The sequence below is a fragment of the Neopsephotus bourkii genome, unplaced genomic scaffold, assembly GCF_033783945.1.
Source record: "Neopsephotus bourkii isolate Nb327-2 ecotype Australia unplaced genomic scaffold, CSIRO-AGI_Nbou_v1 NB_1634, whole genome shotgun sequence".
Classification (NCBI taxonomy): Eukaryota; Metazoa; Chordata; class Aves; order Psittaciformes; family Psittacidae; genus Neopsephotus; species Neopsephotus bourkii.
The window spans coordinates 448,129-472,448 of NW_026902109.1; the positions used below are offsets into that span (position 1 = coordinate 448,129).

General features: G+C 39.2%; 1 protein-coding gene across 4 annotated transcripts in view; it reads left to right on the forward strand.

Annotated features, from left to right (window-relative positions):
* PRKG1 (protein kinase cGMP-dependent 1) overlaps nucleotides 1-24,320 on the forward strand; it is a 480,301-nt gene that overhangs the window by 54,915 nt on the left and 401,066 nt on the right. For all 4 annotated transcript variants that reach the window (XM_061373836.1, XM_061373835.1, XM_061373838.1 and 1 more), the window contains exon 2: nucleotides 11,902-12,068. In XM_061373836.1, coding sequence (XP_061229820.1) covers nucleotides 11,902-12,068 — 167 coding nt within the window. The remainder of the gene's footprint in view (nucleotides 1-11,901; nucleotides 12,069-24,320) is intronic.

Consider the following 24,320-nt stretch of genomic DNA (forward strand, 5'->3'; position numbering starts at 1 on the left):
TCCTTCAGACTTTTGCCTCCTGGCCTGGGGCTCAGCTTTCTGTGCCTCTCATGTTGAAGGTTTTGCTTTCTGGTTTGCTTTGGCTGCTGTTCGCTTGCTCGACTGCCCGATGGAAGCAGTGAAATAGTTAAGGAGCAGGGACTTCCAGGAGAGCAGGAGGGGAGAAACTATTTGGGCAGGTGGTGGAAGGAAAGAGAAAAGGAAATATTACTATGCACTAGGAATTTCAAGGAAGGTGCTCAGACAAAAAAGGAAGATTATCCAGAGTTGTTTTAATGGGAGCAAGTGTTTCTGAGTTTGAAGATGATGTGGGAAGGTTAATGAGATGTGAGGGTGGTGGGAATTTGGAGAGTAAGTGCAGGTTAGTAATGCAAGAAAAAGAGAATAATCATAAAAGTACATTAGGCACGTGAGCAAACCTACTTTTCTGCTCATATGATGCAGATGAAGGTAACTTAATTTTGTGCCCTCTTTCTGGCTTTTATGCCACAGTTCTCAGCCCTGATACCCATTTCTTTTCTCCAATGCCCCTGTTTAGAGCCTTCCTAAACAAGAAAAAAAAGGGTTTTTGTTAAGGATCCTGGACAGCAGACTGGCAGCACTTTTAAATTCCAAACTGGGGAGAGCAGAGGCACTGATAACTGCCTATAGCTATAGCATATGTTGTAGTAGGTGCTCTTAAATCGGTATATAGCAAAGTTTAATCTGTTTTGTCACACAGATGTGTTGGGAGAAACATAAAGGTCTGAGTTCTTGTTAGCACTCTTGCAGTGATGTTGAAGTGTTATACATATGTTACATGTCTATATTGTATGTGTATATATATATATTACATATATTATATCCCTGATACATCAGTATCAGGGATACTAATGGCTAAGTGGTGTCTTCATTTGTATTTCACCTGACATGACAAATCCTAGATCCAGGGCAACCTTTGTAATGGTGAGGTGGTTTTCCAGGTGAGTTTCTGTAAGCTGGCCATCCCAGAGGCTTCCTTCCTAAGGCTTTTGAAACTGTCTTGTATTTCTTTATCTCAGTGAAATTTGATCAGTCTTGATCTTTTCTCTAATGTAAGATTCTTTGCACTATCAAATCTTTATTGCTGTGTCCATGGATTTACATACTGGCAAATCAGTATGTGTCTGTCTGTTTCTATTATACTTGAGTAATCCTATCCCATGTTCTCCCATAGTCTTTTCATTTGCCGTGGTTGAAAAAGAATTCCCCCCATCCCTTGACGCAACAAGCTGCAGATACAATTTGCGCATCATGTCTCTGAGAATGGAGCCTTGTTTGTTGTCTGCAGGGCCTGTCCTATGATGGTAAATGTGTATGCTTCCCATCACTCACATCTTAACAGACTGCAGCTTGAGTATTCCTGTCTTATTAAAGGAATGGCTTTTTTGGCTTGCCGAAGGAGTTAGGATAGCAATCTGCTTAATGCATGTTGTTTTCTATCCTCAAGAAATAAGCAGTGCTCTTGTTCCTCATTGGAGTGGTCCTGTTTGTAAAGAGGAGAGCTTTCACTTGGGAATACCTCGGCATCTCCCATGCTGGGACTATGGCTTGCTAGGCTGTAACACCAGTAGGTTACAGCTGGTCGCAGGGGAAGGTTGCCTTTCTGATCTCCAAAAATTGCTTAGCAGGATCATTTCCCCAGTGAGCATGCTGTTGCTCAGCTTTCCCTGGGTAAGATGTGTTTGTGTGGCTGCATCCTTTTACCTTTGTATGTCCATTCTCATTAGCATTCCCTGAAGACAAGTGATGTCATGAAATGTGAGGTTACTAGTATGCTGACTGTGGAAAAATACCCCTCCTTCAATATTCTTTCAATATTTTTCCCCTTCAGTATTCTTTCAGGCTGAGATTCCTGAGAGCATTCAGCTCCTCTGGTGGACAGCTATTTTGATCAAAGAAGGGTCATTTCGCAAAGTCTTCAAGAGCTTTTCATCTTTTCTTTGCCTTCCATATTAATTTGGTGCCTTTCTCCTGATGTCATATTTGTAACTATTATTATTCAAAACAGTTCTTTCAAGTTCTTTCTGACTTGTATTTATGCGTGGCTGTATGGGATGGAATATATTTCAGGTATCCCTGAAGTTGGCCTCATAGCTCACGAGAATTGGAGAAATTTCTCTGAATCCCCAGTGCATCTCCTTTTGCCTCCTATAGGTTATTCTTTACTAGGAAGCCTAAGAATTTTATGAACTGTTTGCCCTGAGACTGCAGCTTTCCAAGCTTGGGATCATATTGGCTTGTTTGTGAGAAGTCTGCTTCTCTGGAAGTGGTTGCCTTGTGCTGCTCTCGTGCCTGCTTTGGAGCTGGGCATCCTTGCTGTGGCTGTTGGATTGCAGTCCCACTTGGAGTACCCCTCAGTGAGGACAGTGCCAAAGCCTGCATCTTCTGCTTCAGAGTGTATCTTTTTTTGGTTAAAGCCAAAGGCAGCATCACAAGCCTGGGATTCTTAGTAGACTTCTTAAAACAAGATTAGCAAGAGCATTTCTGAACAAAAAAGCATCTTATATGAGGCAGTTGCTCTCAGGATATTCTTCAAAGCTCAGCAGGATAGTGACAGTCAATGCTCATGCAGTGCAAATAGGAATTGGGAGATAATTTGAATGTGATGATCTCTCCCCAGTCTGACTTTAAAGGAAAAGAAACTGTCAGAGGTACTGCCCTGCTATGAACTCCAGCCTCCCTGCTTTTGCACAGACACCTTTATGAGCTTACTGCTCCATGTAAACATTACCAAGTTGTATGGTTGTTTAGAGTTCATATTGTCTGCCAAAAGGTGCTTGCCCAGCTGTAATCTGGTTTGTTAGCAGACTAGACAGAGCCTGCATGATGGTGCCCCCACAGCTCCACTCAGGATTGCTGTATCCCGAAGTGACCAAGAACGCTGGTGGTGCTTGCCTTTAAATCCTTGCAGGCTGCTTCTTGACTCTTGGCAGGGGGGTATGTTATATAGATAATGTCTCAAAGCATGGCTACTAGTGCCAGTGCTTTTTTCTGACTTGTAAAGCAGGAAGAAATATCTCTCCCTGAAATCCCTACGAATACTTATTGAAAGACAGGCTCCAAGTGCTTGTCTGCATTCTGCTGACACACCCATGGCATTTAAGCCTGGGACTTCTCCAGGCAGCTAAAAAGCAAAAGAGCTGAAGCAGCATTCCTAGTGACAATAACATCCATCAGAAGTGTTAGGTGAATCAGAGTAAATGACCTCAAATCTCTGTCACTCTTCCCCCTCCCCCCATACCTCACATTTTCTGTGAAAACCAATCTTACATCACACTGGAAGCAGCTATATATTTACACTGTTGTGACAGTGTTCACTTTTGATGTTCTTATGCCAAGGAGGAGCAAAGTGGTTTTGCAGAGCACATTCACTTCTCCTGGACAACAGTGCATTTGGAAAAGCTTATGACGTGTTAGTAGCCTGTAATCCAAGAGATGAGAATGAGCTGTCTCTGCTCAGAGGATCTCTAATTGGATTTCTGCATCTATTTAAATTAGGTTATCATCCACTTGGCAGATTTCCTGCTTATTCCACCAGGGCGAAGGCCATCTCTGTAGTGGCCATCAGTAACTTTCTTCTTCAGGGCATCTGAATGCAGTTCTCTGTCCACATGTTCATTTATCAGTGTGAAGTCATGCAGACCTCAAAATATGCTAATAGACTTGGGGTAACTGTTTTAGTGCTATTTAGCTAGACTCCTCATACCTGTCTCCGGTCTGAGTTCATTGCTTGGAGCTGCAAGGGTGGAGGTGTCCATAGATAATTGTAAATCATAGATAACTGTTGCCTTTAAAGGTGACTGAATCTTGTTAACTGAACCCCTCCTGGAGGAGTCTGAATTGTTTCTGGATCCCTTGGCATTGTGGCATATGGGTACATATGTTTTCTCTACTGTTTTTGTTTGTGCAAAAAGTCTCCAGCTCAGTCGCGCTGGATGTGAGCACCAAAACTGTGAGATGCACTGGGATAAAAGCCCTCAAAAGATCTATTTTTTTACGGGTAGGAGTCTCTGACAGACACCCCATTCTCCTTCACCATGACCTTGCTGCATATTTTTACCTATAATTAGCCGCTCAAAGGTCTGCTGTTTGCTTCAGGTAATCAAGTAGCTGCTTGATCTTGTTTGAAGGTATTGGTAGTGTTTTCTCAAAATGAACCTCATGTGGGAGTTCGTTGGAGGTGGTGGAAATTTCAGAAGTAGGCAAATTGTGTCAGCAAGAACTGACTTTTTTTCTTAACTGAGCTTGCCAACATTTTCAGTATCTAAACCTGGGTTTTTGTAGGATGCAAAATACTAGCCTAGAAAAGGGTGGTAAATTAAGATCTGTGGGGTGAGACACATTAAAATGCAAGAATTAACCAACTCTTGCCTATGGTATTTTTACACTAACAACAACTTTCAGCGTAGGTGAAAAGAGATTTTAAAATAATTTTTTCTGTAATTATTTTGCTTTTTTTTTTTTAATGTTGAATGCCAAAGTGTGATATAATGAACAGCAGTGTAAGTGAACTGCCTGTTTTACTGATATATTTAGAAATCCTAACTGAAGCTGTCAGATCAACACGTTCTCTGCAGAGCAACTTGTTTTTGCAACTAGAAGTTGTATTTAAGTACAAGACAAACAAAAATGGGGGGTGGTGTGTTTTTCTTTTTTGCAGGTTTACATCAGGGCACAGTTACTTTCCCTGTTGCTTGTCACTGTAATGAAAATGTCAGTTCAAAAACATTTTAGTGTGCTCTTCTGAAGAACATACTTTTCTATCCAACTATGCAATAACAGTCTCTTCTGCAGATGCTTAAGGTGCTACTCAGAAATTTCCTCTTGCAGCTTGAAGATATGCTGTGGGTTGCATGCTGTGGGAAAGACAAGCAATGTAAAGAAAATCCACAACTATAGTTAATGGCCTTCATGTTATTTAGTCCAGGACTTCAATCCTACTCTTATTCCCAGTTAATAAGACAAGAATAGCTCTCTGGAGTTATATTTAAAATTCCCATTTAAGAAACATTCAAGGCTTCTTTATCCATAGCCAAAACAAACAGCAAATATAAAGTTATTAACTATTAATGGCATTACAGTCCAAACAAGACCAGGATTTTAACGAAAGGTCTAGGCTTTTCTGTACTGTTTGGATCCTAGTAATGAGTTGTGAAAGAAAATTCATTTGTTTAGTTGCAGGCTTTAAAGACACTGTCCAGTATTGCACACTCTAGAAAGCGACAGTTTCTATTGCATTGCAGTTGTGTTGTTGTGCAAAAAGTGCATACTGCCCTGTGCCGCAGGTATTTGTTACTGCCTTCAGTGCGAAGCTTCCTAGAGCATTTGGGGGGGACCCTCCAGCTTTCTGCAATTGACTTGGCGCAAAAAGATTTTCTAACAGTATAAACACTTTGTTTGCAAAGCCAGCTTGGCTGAGGGCCATGGACTTGGTGGTAGAGAGGTCAAATAATCATCTTGGAAAGTTCTACTGTGTGCCTCTATTTCTTACGTAGGAGCCTAAGAGATAACAGGTTCTGTCACACACTGCAGTTGAGAAGGGATGAGTGCAAGGAAGAGATTTTGACTGCTGTCTCTTGCTGACAGTAATTTGATAATTGCTTAAGACTTTTCAGCTGCTATTTGTGAACCTCTGTCTGCTTAGCCAGGCCACAGTATTCATAAAGAGATACAGGAATATAAAGTATGTAGATAAAAACATGTAGGATCCATGGGCCACTTGGTGGATTGAATAATTTTATAGTAAGCAATAACAACTTTTTAGTAAGGCTTCTATATTTACTGCTTTTTAAAAGGTGGGTCCTTTTCTGTATGGAAGGCAGCATCTCTATAGAGAACTTTTAAATCACTATTAAGATTATTCAGCTTGTCTGTTCTTGATGTTCCTGTCCTTAGTAATTAAGCATACATCAGATCGTCAGATTTTCTCTAGTTTTGTTGGTTAGATAATTGGTAACTCTAGTTGTTTGGTATTAACTAGACTGGGAACTGAAATGCTGAGATCCTATTCAGGAACAGCGTGTGAGTATGTGTTCTAATCGTGCATACTCTTTTAAGTACACAAGGGCTTAAAAAGATAGTTAAAAACTCTGTGAATGTGGGCTTTGTGCAAAGAACTTCCCCAAACCTGCTAGGAACTTACAGCTTTTGCTTTTTATGTTGCTTGGAATAGATACCCTATTATGACATGGGGGTACATCTAAAATACGTATATTTTAACCCCCCCCCCCAAACTGTTTAACAAATTTTGCACTGTATTTGTACCCTGCTAAATGTACTTGTATCCTGCTGAATGTATTTGTATCCTAGTTTCTGGAAGTCTGGAGCAGGCACAATACTTGGCCATATTTTCTCTTTTTAAAGAATTCCACCCCCCTGCCCCATTTTGTAGAAGTAAACACTTTTAAACACTTCACAGTGTGTATTTTAAACACATGGTTGTTGTAGGGATTGTCTGGACTCTGATTTGCATGCCGTATTCTGGGTCAGAGGCCACAGGTTTTTTTCCCCAATGTTTCTTATCTACTGAAATGAGCTTTAATTCCTTATGAAGGGATATGGATACTCCCAGAAAAGGAGTGCTTGGATGTGAGTTTCCACAAATATGCTTGATACGTTGATGGATAGATGTAAAGGATATATGCATGTATTTAACTTCTAATTTTTACAACAATGAGGAAACAGCACAAAAAAGATGCCACTGGTTGTGGTAGCTTTCAGCGGGGTTTATCATTGAGTAAATAAAGTGTTTGCACCTCCCAAGGAGCTGTACATTTGCTGCTTTAGACTTCATCCCTGACAGTGAGCTCAGTTTCTGTGCTTAGTCAAATTCCTGTAGATGTTTCCTTCCTAAATACAGAGCTGTAGGTCACTGGTAGCAGTTGGTGGACTCTTGATGGGGGAGGCTCTAGAAAAAATACTCCTTCCCCTGATTATTATTGGCATAAAAGCTCATACTGAAAAGTCTTACTTAAATTTTGGAGAGAGGAACAGGTAAAGAAAAGGTATTGTACTTTTCTTCTATTGACTATTAATACAAAATGTACTTTTTGTTTCCCTTTCTTATCTTCCAACCTATTTGCATAGTACGTTACTTTTTTTTTCTTTTGCTGGTAGTTCAAATTGGTTTTGGTACATAGCTGTGGTGGTATATTGTGAACGCTGTAAAATTCAGATCTGCTTCCAACTGCTATCAGTGTTGTCTAAATTGACCTCTTAATTTCTTTTATTCCACTGTATCCACCTATGTTTTATTAACTTGTGCCAGCAGTAGACTACCTGGAGCAGAATACCTGCTGGTCCATTTGAACCTCAGATTACTGTGAACTCCACTGCAAACTGATGCTATACCAGCACTGTGTGTATCAAGAGGGCTTTGCATTTCTTTAAGTGTCCCTGGATGTGTACAGCGGTTGTCTTTCCATCTGCACATAAATTCTTCCCTTCCTTAAACTTGGCAAGCATCATTACTGGTGTTGAAATAAGCCTTTTTGGGATGAAGATTAACTTTTTATTCTAATATGTATTGTGTGTGCTGGAAGGTACAAATCTAGCATAGAGAATGTGTTTTGTTTTTATCCGTGGGTGAAGAGCCTAAGATGACTGTTCGTTCTGCTCTTTGTAAAATGTTAATTACTGTCAGGATAACAACAGGCTATAATACAGGGTTTGGTATTTTACTATGTACATTCCATACCACTGTAACATTAACTTAGCTTCTTATCTAGGGCTGCGTACCATCTCAGGTTGTTTTTTTGCATCTGCTGCAAACCACAATTTTTACCTTCTGATGTCATGTTTGATGAGTAGCCAGCAGATGTTAGCAGCAGGGGTTTGAAATTCTGCATTTTCTGGCCACTGAAGTAAGGCAAATCTTTAATACAAGCCTTTTCCAGCGTAGCTGAAACAGCTTCTGTGCACAGCCCCCGACTGCTGAGACAGAAAACGGGGCCAAATTTTTTTCCAGGCATTTTTATGCTCCCAAGCTGTCATGCTGGCTTGTTGCAGGGGGATGGGGGCTGGCTCTGATCTGGCTGGAGGACCGGAGTGACTCCCATTGCAGGATTAGGAGGTGTGTGAATTAATGCATGTTTATATGCTTTTCTTTTGAGAGGCATTTGCAACCCAGGTGTACAGGTTTTTTACTTCAATATATTTTTATAAAACTTAAATTGCTTTTCACATGACCTCTGCAAATTAGAATGCAATTGGCTTTTTCCTACTGTTGCTGTATTTATTACTATGAGGGACCTAAACTGATTTGGGATAGGATGTGTTGCAGAGGATTGTGCCCTTCATGATTTCTTCTGTTTTTTCCTTCTTTTTCTCAAACTCTTCATCCAGTCTCCACATTTGGTCATTAATCTTTCAGAAAAATAGTGATGGCTTAGTGCCAAGTTCTCACCTGTGGAGAGTAAAGATAACTACTGCTCTCTACTCTGAATGACTGCCTGCATTAGGAGCTGTTCAACTCAGCTGTTAGTAAATATTCATGAAAATGCCTCCTTAAAATGGGGTCATTTGGAAATAGTCATGTTCCCTAACAAATATTGTAGCTGATTTTGTTTGAAGATTGTTTCTGTTAGAAACCTCAGAAAATAAAGAACAAATACTATTTGAAAATAAGAGGTAATGAAACAGCTGTATCTTGTTTAAGCCACTTACTTGCAATGATAGGAGTGTGGTTTTGACCATTTTAAATACCTTTTTTTAATAATATGAGAGAGATTTGTGTGTTTACATACCTGGGATATACATGTTGTTTTAAAATACCGATGATGATGATTAAGGAATGCTATGGCTTAGAAAAGCATTTGTTATGGAATAATTAGGAACTATGAGTTAATATTTTTATGCTTTTGAGTTTCATTTCCTATAAAAATAAATATAAAAGAAAAATATATTTACCTCGAGTTGACCTGTGAATTATATTGAAAGAAAATTGCCTAATAAAACAATGTAGAAGTTGCTGAAGGCCTGGCATGTGCAAATGTGCAGAAATGGTAATCTGCATTGCATGAATAATTTTTTTTGAATTATCAGAGTGGCAAATATTCTTTTGCAGGGACCAATAGGGTACTCTTACTGTAGCTATGACAATGTATTTTTAGTATCATCTAATTTTCAAATGTGCCAGACAAGGGTTTTAATTTATTTTTTAAAGATGGAGTATTTCATGATGAAAATGTTCATTGCTTGCAAACTATAAAGTGTGTTTTAGTCTGATGCAAATTAAATCATAAACACGCAGTTGGGTTGCAAGGTGCCTGCTCCTACAGCTAGCACTATTTATGGGCAGCTGGAGGTGCTTTTTTTCTCATGCTATGCTCTTTGTATTTGACGTCTCATTTGAGCTAATTATCTTTAACTAATATCTATTTTGGCTACATTCAAGTGTGACCGAGTTATTATCCAGACTGTTCTATGGCGATCTTTAATTTTAAGATGCTTAGATGTGGCAGAGATTAAACTGTTATTGATATCCCAGCCAGTGTGTTTTTCCTCTTAAGAGGTGTATCTTGTATTGATGGTAAGAGGTTTGAATGACGTGGTGGGCCTCTGAGCCTTAATTTCTCTGATATTTCCATGTTGAAGGGGAGAGGCTGTGATTCAGTTGGTTCAGATGGGCTCTTACGCTGTAATATTAAGCTAATAAATTCCCAAAGGTTGTTTGTGTTATGTATGTTTTGCTGTTTTTCCCCAAAATAGACTTTCAGTGGATTTTCCTAGCCTCTGTTCTGCTCCTTCTCTGTTATTTAGACCACGTTTCTGTGATTCTTTTCAAATCCTTTGATGTACTTGATTCTGACAAGAGCAGCATTGTCTTTTGCTGAGGGCCTTTAAATTAACAGGGGTGGTCTCATTTGACCATGTCTTCATTCCCTCCAGTCTCTTGCAGGTATTTTTACAAATGCTCCATTTGAAAGGCTGACTTTATCAAGGAGAAAGCCTCATTTTTGAGCCTTGGAATGAAATAAATGGGTGAAATTGTAATGCTAGTTGATATGACTAATGCAAAAGCTTTTATTATGCTTTCTTCTTCAGCAGGCAGTTTGAGTAATTCTTATAATTAGTGCCTTTGTTATGAGGATTTTTTGGGACCTGTGGGGATGGCTAAGACCAAAAGAGCAGCACTGAGTCAAGGTATAGCATAGAAAGTGTAGTCCTGCTCTAGCACAGGAGGGTGAAATAAGGAAATAGGGTTATCTGTCATCTGGTGAACCTTACAATTTACTAGGCTCTTGCATTACTGAAAGCAAGAAGTAACACAGATGCAGGTTTTTCCGGTGGTTTTTATTTGCGTGCGCAAGAAATTGGAGTGACAGTATATGAAGTCAAATTAAATTTCTCAAGAGCAAAATGGTTTTGTAGCAGGCCAAGTCCGTGTCGTGCAGACGGTACCTGAAAAGTCTGGTCTGCTTCCCATCTTGTGCTTCAGCTGGGTCAGTAGTGATGGAGGCTGTAAAGTAACATGTTTTGTTGAAAAAACTTCAAAACTATCAAAAGCATAAAAAGTATCTTAAATATTAATGAACTGAATCTGTGCTGTATTTAACCCTGATGTGTACTTTGAAAGGACGGTAGGAAAGACATAATATTTGCAAGGCTGTCTGGCTGGTTTTGGAATTCTAAAGTCCCAGTTTGGTTCTTTTTCAAGAAGACATGATGCATTAATATATTTATCTTTGAAAACCTTGTTTCATATTCATATTTGAAAAAGATAAAACTCTTGAATGCATAAGCTCTGCAGGTAGCTGTGTCTGTTCACATTAGCAAATGGAAATTAGCCCATAGAAAAGAAGCTGCACAGTGAGAAATGAAGGACCTAGCACCTGGTGTCCAGCCTGTAGGTGTTTTAGAAGCTTTAGTTTTGGTCTAGATCTAGATTTAACCTCTCAGTTGTTCATTTGCACAAGTTGCTTTAGGAGGTTTTTGCAAATGTCATAACATGCTGGTTATGCTGCATTAGCACCTGAGTGTGACTCACTGTGTAGTGAGCACTTTAGCTGTAGAAATAGAAAGAATCTCAGGAAAACTGGCAAAACTACATGTGGTTTTGTTGCACATCTTCTGTCATGGCACTGGCAGAGCACTTCTAGTGAGAGAGCAGGTTATATTGCATGCCCATTTGGGTCATCTCTCAGAGAATTTGTGAACTTTGAGTTCTGAAATTTGTATCTTCAGAAACAGCTCATTCCTTCTTCAGCTTTGCAAAGTGGTTACTTAAGTACTCCAGGCTTCCAACCTAATTGCATGCCAACCCAAAACTGCACATATAATTCTCTGAACTCTAACGTAACTTTGCAATTTTCTATTTAGTCATCAAAGAAATCAGTTAATAGTGGTATCATTCCTGTAACAGTGGTGACTTCTCTAGTGAAGGTAATGACATTTGGTATTTGATTAATACTTGAAGAATCATTGCAGTATTGTGCTTTTGTGTGCTACAATTTGTGTATTTAAGAGAAAAATATGATAAACTAAGTCACAAATCCATTAACTTCTTGTTTGTGTTTATTTGCTTTCAGTTTTGTATATGGAAGATATTTCCAGTAGTTATGCTAGTCTTTGGTGGTGTTACAGATGTGAAACCTATAGCTAAAAGTGGATCTTGCAATCACATGGAATCTTATTTTTATTTCAATACTTGATGTATCTAAAACTTACTTGCAAAAATAATTACAAGTGATCATTTCTGTGTTATTTTTTTTTCTTTCTCTGCAGATGGACTTATGAAAATTTTAGGGAAAATACTGATACTGCCCCCCCCCCCGAAATACTTATTTGGGGCACCATGCAATTGTACTAAAGTTCACCTGCTATTAATGAGCTTGGCTGATGGGTACAGGGATAAATCTTGTCTTTTTTTGTTATCCACAGGTCCAAGGAGCTAATAAAGGAAGCAATCCTTGACAATGACTTCATGAAGAATCTGGAACTGTCTCAGATCCAGGAGATTGTGGATTGTATGTATCCTGTGGAGTATGGCAAAGACAGCTGCATCATCAAGGAAGGAGATGTGGGCTCCCTGGTGTATGTCATGGAAGGTATGGTTTAAAAAAGTCATATTTATTTCATTTTTTTCAACACATAGATAAAAACTATTTAATGGGAAAAATAGTTTTAAAGTAAGAGGCTAAAGATATTGTCTAAATATGGTTGTTGAAAATTGTGTGGTGTCTTGTGTAAAAAATTTGACTAGATTTGTGTGCCTCCCTATATAAAGAAAGGATGAAAGCTGTTAACCTTGCACTGAGATCATTGGAATAAACGCTGCTTATTTGATACATCTGATGACAGCGTACTGTTACTTCCTTGAATTTACCAGATATTTTTAATTGTTAGTCCAAACTCTATCCCTGAATTCCTGATTCTTGTCCTCTAAAGCAAATGTGTGTCAAACGCAACTCTGTGTCTTTTGAGCGCTTTGGCTTATCCTTGCTCTTCTGGAAGCCCTCTACGTATGCATGACTTGGCTCTCCCCCAGTCTTTGTTTTGTCTCGTAACTTCATATAAGCTCCACAAATACGCATAATGCTTTTCAAACAAAATTATGAAGAGTTTATAGTCTTATGTTCAGACATAATGCAATGAGTGATGATGAAGTAATGGAAATGGAAGAAGACGTTATCAAATGGGTTGGATTATGATTATGAAAACAGACTTGCTAGCTCATTTTGGCTTATTATTCTGTGTCCTCTCAGTTGCTAGCATCCTTCACCATCCCTCAGCTATAACTTTTATCCTTTACGAAACTCTACTGTAAAAATCCATCTTTGAGTGTTACTAAGAGGTATTTTCTTTTCCCAAAGTCAAATAAATGCTGGAAGTGTTTTTTCCATTAATTCCTCTTTCTTTCCTTGCTTGGATTTACAGCTCTGATTAGTATGAATGAAAACTACCTATCTAGAGCATCTGATCACCAATACTCTTATACTTGCTTTAATTTATGATTTAGCATTTAGATAAAGCCTCTTACCAGAAGTCTTGAGTTATATATTGGTGACATTTCTTTAAACCAATTTGGAATAACAATTTGAGTAAGATGCATTTAAAAACTTCCATCATTTTCACTGTTACTCTCTGTGTTCTCGTTTATCATGGTGAAGCAGTAGTAGCGTCTGCCCAATAGACACAAGGCTGTACCAGTCCTGGTGAGACCTTTATAACCGTGGTTCTTGAATATTTGGTTTCTTTACCATGGATGTTAAAATTCATATGTATGTGACACTTGCTGAGCTTCCTGGGTTTATATGGTCATTTTTATTTGTGTACTTGCCCAACCCTACTCACACTAGTAGGCTTGACTCTTTCTTCTCTGGTTTTGTGCTCCCATGCATGTGATGACTAAAACCTTTGTATTCTTTGTCATATTATTCTGTGTCTTACGTCAGACTTTCTGCCCCTCCTCTCCTTCCTCCACACTTTTTTTTTTTTTAATCAGGAATGAGAGCAGCAGTGGTACAAACAAGTTGGACTCCAGAGATGAAAAATTGTTTAATACAGTGAAGCTTGAGAAAACACTGAGGTTATTGAAAATGCAAGAAGAAAATCTTTCATACATTCTATTATTCAGCCTATTATGTGTCAATCTGCAAAGCTGGGCAGGGAGAAGTGTAACAGTACAGGAAAAGAGGAGGATACTGTAAATTGTGATTTAGACGGGTAGAGGACAAAGCTGAGGGAAATGTTTTTGGAGTAGAAATAGTAAGGTGCTTTCAGAGGGAAATCAGAATCAGGAAGATGTTCTCTCTGTATCCAGCACTCAGGATAGAAGCAGGTGTTGAGTTTGAGAAGTAAAAGTGTGTCTCTGTTATGTGCCATACTTCAGCTGGATTGGATTTTGTTCATCAGTCTCAACAGGAGGGAAATACCCATCAGATTTAAGAGCTCTCAATCTAAACACCCTCTGGCCTGAAACTGTACTGATTTGGGAGGTCACTTTTAATGCTGTTCGCATAGCACCACTCTTAAGTTATGCAAAGCTAAGGGAGATGTGTGGTTAGTCTCATCCTCTAAACCCAGTAACTGTTGATATGCTCCGTTGCATCTGAAAGAGGAGGCTGCTCCATTCCTGGTAGGATTCCCTCCTGAGTGGGCATCTGGACTTTTCACTTTTTGACTGGCTGTGCATTTCCTGAATCTGAAATCTGAGAAGTTTTATGCAAAGAGGGTATTTTTGTTGTTTGGTTTGTTGTTTTTGTGCTGTTTTTACCAGGAGATCCTGGTTTGGGCTAAACTTGGGCTCTTGTTCCTATTTGGGTAGGTAGTGAGAAAACAAAGCCCTAAGTCAGGAGCTGAAACCAAAATTTCGCAACAAGCAGAATCCTAAATGTAGGACTGCTTTGCTCTTAGTAACTTTAGTTTTTGTTCTGGCCTAACTCTAGCCATAGTCTGTGTCTTGCTTGCCAGATTTCCACCTCTAGGAAGATAATGGCTCCCAGTTTACCTACTTCAGACTTTCAGGGCTACTGCTGAATCCACCATATACCAGTCTTTAAAACACCTTTTCCCTAGGTTCATCCTTTTTCTACTGTTACTTAGTTTAGTCCTCTAGGGTAGCTGGGTCTGATGGATTGTGGCTGTCCCTTCCCTGGCAGTGCTCAAGGCCAGGTTGGACAGGGCCTTGGGCAGCATGGGCTACTGTGAGGCATCCCTGCCCATGGCAGGGGATTAGAACTAGATGATCTTAAGGTCCTTTCCAATCCTAACCATTCCATGATATGATTTGTGGCACAGACAACCTTAAAAAATGCCTTATTTGTTAAATGCAGATAACCCAGGTTACATTTGTTTGCTTACCAAAATTAAGTAGGTTGATGCCAATGTATTTCTTCCAGGAGAAGGGGAACCTTAATAGGAGGTACCCACAGTGAGACGCAACAACCTGAAGGGCTCCATAAAAGGCACTGTTAGGTGCCAGGGTGTGAGGGAAGGTGGCATCTCAACTGGAATTTAATGAAGAGAGATCTTATGGCTTCCTATCGTACCTAACCTCAGATAGGTTTTTTTTTACAGACTGTTCTTTGCATTTTAAGTAATTGTCTGTTCCTTAGCAGCAGTGCTGTTAGGTGTCTGTGTGATCATTAAATAGTAACACAGACTAGGTCCTTTGCCTGTGAAAGGCTTCTCAGGACAGAGACCTTGATCAGGATGTGGAGGTACCACTGGATTTGGGTGGTCATAGCAAACTGTTTCTTGAATAGCGTTTTATACAAATTGAGTGTTTCTCTTCCTTCTAAAGTTTTCCCTTAAGCCGTACAGGAAAGAAGGTGGTTATAATGGACTCTTGAGGCAAATGATATGTGTCCATTTGTCTTGGGTAGCTCTCATGACTTATGGAAGAAGGATTTATATGAAGTAGCAAGTTAGGAACTGGTATTTCAGCAGGCTCTGAAATAGGGGCAGATAACACCCCTTAATTTCCCCATAGAATAGTTAGGGTTAGAAAGGACCTTAAGATATCTAGTTCTAATGTTCATTAAGTAGTGAGGAAACCCAACAACTTTTGCACATTAACTAAATTTGGTAAAGAGATGCCCTTAATCTCTAGCATCAGAAAATTTCTGCTACAGCTGTGCTTTGAAGGTTGAAATTAACTTATTTGTAATATAAACAAGTACTCATTAGGGGCTGAAATTGCTGGAAGCATTAAACATACATGCTCTGACCATCTACAGCAACAGTATTCCTCCAGACTGATGAGACTAGTAGTGAAAAGGGGGGATGAGAGATGGAGTGGCTTATATATCTGAACTAGTCTATACTGGCACTCTTCTCTTTGCAGTAAAGTAATTTCAAGAATAAAATAAACTTACCAGAAATACTCCCTTTCTTGCATGAAAAGTATATTATTCTTGAGTGTTTCAACAGATTGTTTGTCTTAAAACTGAAGTTTCTTTTACAGGCAGAAAGGGTTCTTGCTGGTTAATTATACTCTGCCTCTAAAATTAGCCCACCATCTCCAGTTTTCTTTAAAGAAAAAAACCTAAACATTTTCAAAGTTCTAGTTTTGGAGGTTAGCATTTATTGACTTCTTTGTTGTTATTCCTTCTTTGGGCATAATATTACTTAAATTTTCTGAAAGCACTTAAAAATGTGAAAACCTGAAAAGGTCTCTTTTATAGAGGTACATCAATATCTGCACTATGTTGACAGGTTTGAGTTATGTGTGGGTGTTACCTTGCATTAATGAGGATAAATGTGATACCCCACATTTGAAACCAAATGTTTCCTCTTGTGCTCCCTCTCTGTCTGAACCTGTCAACTGCAGTATGTCAAATTTGATGGCTGAATTATGAAAGGAAAATATATCAGCAGAACTGTAGATACATAGGTGACAAGGTACAAGTTTCAGGCACTCATGGGAATAACAGTCATGCCGTTATAAATGGATGTTCCTATTTTTTTTTTGAAGCTATATTAATAGGTGTGAAGAATCCTCCTTTTATTCTGTTGTTGTTCCTATAAAATATGGAAGAAATAATACAATGAGCCTGGGTGAAAACATAGGTTAAAATACTTGGTTTGTCACTCATGATTTTTGGCATGGGTGCTGTAACATCTTCCCTGTCTGTCCTGCAAATTAATATTGAGGTTGCACCTCTGCTCTACAGCTTGAGTACCCAAGTAAAGAAAAATAGCTCTACCAATACCCTGTGGGCTCGTACTTCTGTTGACATGAAAAGCAGCTTTTTAAGAACCCATGTTGAGAAACTGATTACATTTCCCCACCCCTTGTTTTAGTAGATCTCTTCTTAGATTATTGACTGTGTTCAGTCATGGATATTTGCATTTTATTTCAAAAGGAGACTTTGTTTCTTGCTTCATTCTTTGTAGCTTCTCCAAAGCAATGATGCATGACTTTTCATGGGAATGTGTTGATTTGTGGTTTTTTTTTTCAGTGTGTGTCAGAGATGTCTCAGGAAGGAATGTATTCCTAGAAACTGCAGGATTTGCCAGGACATCAAGCTTGGTTTGATAAGGGAAGACAAACAAAGTCTCTGTAGCTGTTTGAACTACAGATTAAAATGCAAGAGGCTGTAGAAGACCTTCCCTCAGAGGCAGCAGAGCTGTCTGGTCTCAGATGGGTGAAATACTCATAGCAAATTCTCAGTCTCTGGGGATTTTTGCTGTTGAATCAAAACCAAAATAAGCATATAGATACTGCCTCTGTATTGCTGCCTCCTGTGGGTTATCACAGCCTTGCCCAAGTTTTGTTACACTCTGAAATTTTTATCATCAATCTGCTGGCCAAAACACACTTGTTCTCACTTCTGAAGGTGTGTTGGAGTGCATCACCCTTTCTTTCCTATTTGATTTTTCCTGACTTTGCAGTTACATGTTTCTCCCCAGCTGGACAACAACCACTCCATACTCTTTGAAGCTATGTGCAATCATCCACAAATGCTGCATTCGGTCTGTCTTTGTGTCGCTCTCCCTCTGACCCCTCTTTGTCTCTCTTTATGGACTACTCTCATAAGGTTCTGATTTAATAGGATGTAATTGCTCTTCTAGCCTTAGGGTCTTTTGAGTCAGTTCCCTCTCTTGTCAGAGAAAGGATTTGGTAGGACTGAGAAATGGAGAACAGACCCACCCATTTTGGATTTAAGTAGGCTAAATGACTTTGTTCCCAAGTGCAAGTCCAGAATAGCAAAATGGGGGCAGTAGTACTGCCACCTCAGTGGATACAATGCATCATGTCTCTTGACCTGCACCACATTTATTTTTATACTGCTGTACACTGTACTTACAAGAGGTCCATTACTTTATTACAGCCTGCTACTATTGTCATTGCAAAGTCCAAATGCTGAGCTTCTCCTTGTTGGTATTCACCAGCACTAATGGTGGTGATCATTCACCTCAAAGAAAACCACATTGAGGGGTTTGTTGTTTGTTAATTTGTTTTTCACCAGCTTTGGTGAAAGGATGCTTGCTGGAATAAACGTTATAAACTCTTTAAACTGTTTTTATTTGTTTAGTCTCTGGGGCTAAGAGTGAATTTGCGTTTTCCGGTTCAGTCAAATGCAGAGATGTTGGCTGAACTCCACACCTGCCAGGGTGATTTGGGTCAATCTCATGCTCTAAGATTATAGTTGGAGCAATGGAGATGAGCTTTGCAGGTAGGGATTTGCTTGGCTGCATAATGCATTTGTCGTGTGACCACATAGTACCAGTGCTAGACTTTCTGAAGCTCGTTGGTTCTGTCTGAAAGACAACTGTGAAGTTCCTAATTTCTTGGTGTAAAACCAGACAGATTTGAGTGTTCTTTCCAATATAGCCTTGATAATGTGGCTGGGTCTTGATATATGCTCCCACATTCCTTGCATCTCCCAAGGACGCTTGGGAAGGTAAATAAGAACTGTATCCATTGCAGTCAGGGCTTTTGTAACACAACTGGGGCAGTTCTTTTTCTAAGACGTATTCTGCTTGTCAATATGAGTGTTTTGGGCCTTACCTGAGTCTCCAAACCTCGTCTCGAGGGGGCTGGATCTGCCTTGCCAAGCAAACATTAAAAATCCCATCTAATTGCAGAGGCATTAGATGGCTCTTGAGATTGGAGAGCATTTACTCAGTGTTCATAAGGAGCACTGTGTAGGAAGGCATCAATTAGGCATTTATGGCAAAGTGGGATTTTTTTGCACAGCATGCCAACAAATCACTAGCCTCTGAAGAATCAGGACTTTCCATTAGTTTTGTGAAAATTTGTTTTGTACTGTGGCAGCAGTTTCTTCTCTGCACTCCTCTGTTTAATATTTTCAGCTGTCTTTTTGGTTTGTTTTTGCTTCATCCTGCTAATGTAATGTTGGGCAGGAATGCTGTGGTTTAACCCCAGCCAGCAGCTAAGCGCTCATATAGCTGCTCAGTCACTACCCCTGTGTTGGCATGGGGGAAAGAATTGGAAGAGTGAAAATGAGAACCTATGGTTTGATATTAAGATAGTTTAATAGGGAAAGCAAGAGCCGTGCACAACAAGCAAAGCAAAATAAGAATTCATGCACTCTTTCCCATGGGTAGGCAGGTGTCCAGCCATCTCCAGGACAGGAGGGATCCATCATGTGTAACTGTTACTTGGGAAGACAACTGCCATCGCTCCAAATTCTTTTTTCCTCCCCCAGCTTTATATGCTGAGCATGATGCCATACGGTATGGAATATCCCTTTGGTCAGCTGGGGTCAGCTGTCCTGGCTGCTTCCCCCTCCCAACTTGCCAACCCCTCCCATCTACTTGCTGATAGGGTGCAGTGAGAAGCAGAAAAGGCCTTGTCTCTGTGTAAGCTCTGCTGAGCAACAAGGAAGACATCATCTCTGTCTTATCAACACTGTTTTCAGCACAAACCCAAAACATAGTCCCAGCCAGCAAAAGAAAATTAACTCTAGCCCAGCCAAAAGCAGCACACGGAGTTGGATCAGGGTTTTTCCTGTTGTCAGAGATATTGCTTCTCACTGGAATTCTGCAGCCTTCATGGGTTTCCCATTTGAGTCTTTGTTTTCCCATAGAGGTAAGTGGTTTAATAGTCATCGCTCCTCTGGGAATTTTTTTAATCACTCATCAGTAACCCTTTTCCACATCTCCCATATCCCATGCCGAGACCTTTACATAACAGGGCAGGACCGTTTTGTAAGGCTCTCTGGGCTTAAGGGATTCTCTAGGATTGATGTCTTAATTCTAGACATTACTACTGCTGAGCAGACTTTGTTAAGACATGCTGGAGAAGGGAAGGGCAGAAATATCAGGTGTCATTCCAGGTGTGCAAGACATCTGAGCAGCTGCCTGTAGGAAAACTGGTCTCTCATGGAGCCAGTGTTTTTGTAGGGCTTGAAGACCATTCCTTTGGCAATGTAGTGGCATTAAAATACAGTTCCTGGAGCTTCTTACGCAGAAGTGCATATAGGCCAAAGGAGCAAGGGAAGTTATCAACCAGGTTCCTTAAAATGAGGTATCAATATATGTTTTCACATCTGGCACTGTGTTCCCTTTATCAGAAGTCCTGGGGAAGAGTTATACAGATGAGTGAAGGCTTGAGGGTTCCAAACATCTCTGGCTGCTTCTCTTTCATTACACACTCACCTTCATGGAGTTTAGTCCACCTCCTTTGGAGACAATCAGGTTTGTTTGGTTACATTAGTTGATGCTGTGAGACTGGTTTATGTCTAGCCTGAATATTTGCAAGAAACATGGTTATGTTACTATGAGACCTGCTTATCTTAAGGTAACAATTCTATTGTTGTAGGCATTGCTTAGTGCTTTTATATCAGCTGTGCATAATTCCAGTCATGCCCCTGACTAGACATGGAAAGGAAAAAGAGAATGGAATACATGTTTATATCGGCTTGTCTTGATCTACTTGGAAATACTCAGAACCTCTTGCTGTAGTTTAAGTGGAATTAACACCCTGTGAGTGTACCTAGGAACTGGCAGCATGAGAACAGTAAAAAGACTTCTGTGACTTGCTGGTCACACGCTTTTTATGGTGCAGCTTGGAAACTTGGTGCTCTCAAAACATCACCAAAAAGTTATGCACTGGATCAAAGAAGCAGCTGTATGTTTGCTGCAGCACTCTGTGCCTTTATCCGAATCTACTTAAGCATTTAACTGAATGTTTGCATGCATCTTCATAGGCTTTTGTGAACTGTAAAAGGTGTAAAATCTGTCAGTACGAAGCTGGCGCAGAAAAGTTTTTGCTAATCTTTTGTGAGTTTCTTAACTATTGCTTACAGAACTTGAGCACTATTCCAACTACTTTCTTTTGGAGTTATATAATTCATACTAAAATTTGATTTTTCTACCTCCCCTCCCCCCCCTTTTTTTTTTATTATTTTCTTCTTAAAGTCAAAACTGGCTTTAAAAATCCACAAGTATTTCTCACCAACTATTTTTACATAAATAGGTAAAGTGCGGACTTCTCTGTGAGGCTGCAGTCTTGAGAAGGTTTGGGTTTGCAATATTGAGAGCATTAAATATTGAGGCCCAGCCTGTTTTAAGCACCGTTACAGGTATTTGTTTCTATATCTTTCCAAATTTTTATCAACTTAAAACCTGTTTATATCAGTCTTCCAGTATGTGATAAATTGAATGTTCAGATGTTGTGTTCATTTAACTGTGTTGGTGTTACAAGAGCCTTGTGTATGGCCTGTCTCTTAGAGAAATTGAGTTGCATATGGTTGTTTTCATATTCAGGACAACTGAATGAACATCCTCCACTGCTATCATCTAGTTATTTTAATTTTAGTTTCTTAATAATTAACTCTTCTAAGAGTAGTTATTTACTCATACTAGTGATGTAGAATATTTCTTGTACTTTCAAAAAGGTCATGAGATGAAATAGGATATGAAATCAGACATGATGATCATAGTAGCAGTGTTTTATAGGTAGTGACAGTGACTGCTCATGATATAGTTTATTATTTGTTCTATATAATATCTTTTTAAAGATGTAGAACTAAATCTTAGCACTTTAAATGGAATAAGAGCACTAGAGGTACATAACTATAGTACAGTAATACTGTTGCAGCATATTATGGGAGATATTCTTACCCTTTCTCCTAAAAATAACACAAACTAAACTGCAAGTTGGTATATATTTTTGTAATAACTCATATGAATGTAACAGATTTTATTAGCAAGATTGCTGAATCGAAGCAAAACAGAAAGGGAAGATAATAGTGTTTTATATTGGCAGTGGGAACATTCATTGTCACCTAAGCTGGGATTTGGGAAAGCAAGCCTGTATAAATCTTGCAGGTATTAAGATATGAGCTTGTGAAGCATAAATTCAGTCAAGGGGTGTTCAGAGAGGAGTAATGCAGTGCTGTCTGTGACCACTGTCCTGTGACCTGCCCCTCTGTTTGGCTGAGATGCTGTGTGGGGTGAGCAAATAACCCTTAGTTCACCTTGTGCTGGCCTTATATACTGACCTTTTCTTAAGAAAAAATTAATAAACAAAGCCCCGAACCCTTTATAATTTACATTAAGGAATGGCAAGAGGATGTGTGTATATTCTAAGGATATATGATTAAAGGGGTTTTCATTACTGAAAAAAATTAATTAACCTCTGGTTAGTCTAAGCAAATATTTTGGGGGGGGGTGCAGAAGAAAATGCAGTCAAAGCTGGGAGCTGATGACTTAAGACCTATCAAATATAATTTCTTGTAGCTATCTAAGTAATCATCATCATCAACCAACTTCACGTTTCTCAAGGTATTGCTGAACTGATGAATGGAGAGGTGGGACTCTACAGTATATAATGCCTTTATATGAAAGCTGCCAAGCACCTGAGTAGCTGAGTCTCATATCTCTGTACTCATTCAAGTCCAGTGGCCTGGCAGGTTCTTAAGGAATACTGTAAAAGTTTTAGTGTCAAGATGACCACAAAAAAAAATTATTTTCCAGAATCAATGCCCAGCTTGTTTTGGGTTTTGCTCATAGTCACAGTGATTTAATACTCTTGCCATTTTGTTCATTAGCTTAGCTTCTCTGAATCTAAAGTTCCCAGTCTCTTTGCATTGTAGTACTGAACAAGGGTGAAGCAGATCTGGTAAAAGTTCTAGTCTTCATTGCTAGGTAGGAGTATTTAGAGTTTATCAAGTAGATATACTGTTCTGTAAATGCCTTCATACAACCTGTTTCTTCTGCAAGCAGCCAAATACTCATTTTTCCACTCTTCAGGGAAGAAAATGCATAGGCGTAACCTCTTTAAAAGATTCCAGCTGTATGGGAGACTTAATGAATATGTATATATTTTTTTTTTCGCCCACATAAGATCATAGATATGCACTATTTATTTTTGTGTTTCTGAGCAATTATGCAAAGACTGCTTTGTTGTTAAGGGGGTTTTATTTATAAAATGAATTGGTGAAATAAAGCCTCATTCACTTTATTAATAGCAGCAGAAAAGGGAGGCACAAATGTCTGTCTTGTCTCCCACCCTGTCCCATGACTCTCTTTAATTGAAACTCCTACAACTGAAATCTAAAATAAAAGGACTTTTCATCATAATAGTATACACGAAAGTGCCTGGATTTCGACCTTTGTTTCTGTCCATTAAAATGCATGGCTATATAATTTAGTCTGTACATGCAGGTACAAAGACTCTAGTGTTAGCAATCTGAACTATTATTAAAGGATCATTAGAAGCAGATGATTCTTTCGTTTGGCTTGATTTGCTTTGGATTGCTTGTTTACTTTGAAAGCCAATCTACAGATAAAAAATCAAAACATGCAAGTCTCCTGACCTTTCTTACTGCTCTAGGTTGTGCAAAGAGAGCTCAGAATAAACAGTTTGAGGAAGGGGAAGGAAAGAAAGGCTTCCTGCTTCTTGTTTAAACTGGAATGTCAGGACATTTCTACCTTGTAAGATTCCCCGCTCCCCTGTTATCTGTAGTGGAAAATGAGAGAAGAAAACAAGAAAATTGAGGAGGCAAGGGACTTCTAGTCCATAAACATTGAAGTCTCCACTACTGTTTGGAAAGTGCACTATACAAACCGGTTGAAAGGGAGACAAGTTATTTTAAGCCATCTTGGTTACCCCCCTGCTTGATAGGCTGCTGATATAGCCTCTTGAACCCAATCTCTGGTTTATATTTGGCAAGTACAATATGATCACTGGGTGCTCAAGACTACTTCTCAAAAGGGTAAAGCATTGCAAACACCCCAGCTGTTAGCTTTCCAGTGATGCCAGTTCTTGGTTTTGAGTGGTGATATAGTCATTGCTATTTCATGCAGCAGTGAGTGAAATGGAGAAATCCAACAGCAGCTCCTCTTCGTAAGACACAGAAGAAACATTTATATATATATCCATGTCTCTTAAATGCTTCACCTTGGTTGAACAACTTCTTGCCTTGAGAAATTCAGGTTAGATTTCATCTCTCTCCTCTTATCAGTGGGGAAGAACTCCCATGGATTTCTATGGGCAAGACGTTTTGCAGACCAGAAGTTTGGCAGGAAGAAATCTGAGAATAAATTAAAAGAAAGAGAATACAGCCAGAGAGGTGGGGAGATCTTTTGATTGCATTCTTCGGCAAAGTTTTCTTATCTTTCATTTTAATATGTTGGTCTTGATCTCAAACGTCTATGTAGCTCTGGCAGATGAGTTTTGGGGAAAAATTAGTATTTTCCTCTTATGAAACAAATCTTTAAGATATCAAAATATCAGAACAATGTTTGCACTGCATTCTTCTAAAATAATAAAAATTACAGTTTATCCTGGCAGCTGCTTTTCCTAGCACATCCAGGCAGATGATAATTAAATGCAGTCTGAATTCATAGGAATTTAAGATTGAAAAACTAAAAAATAAGCT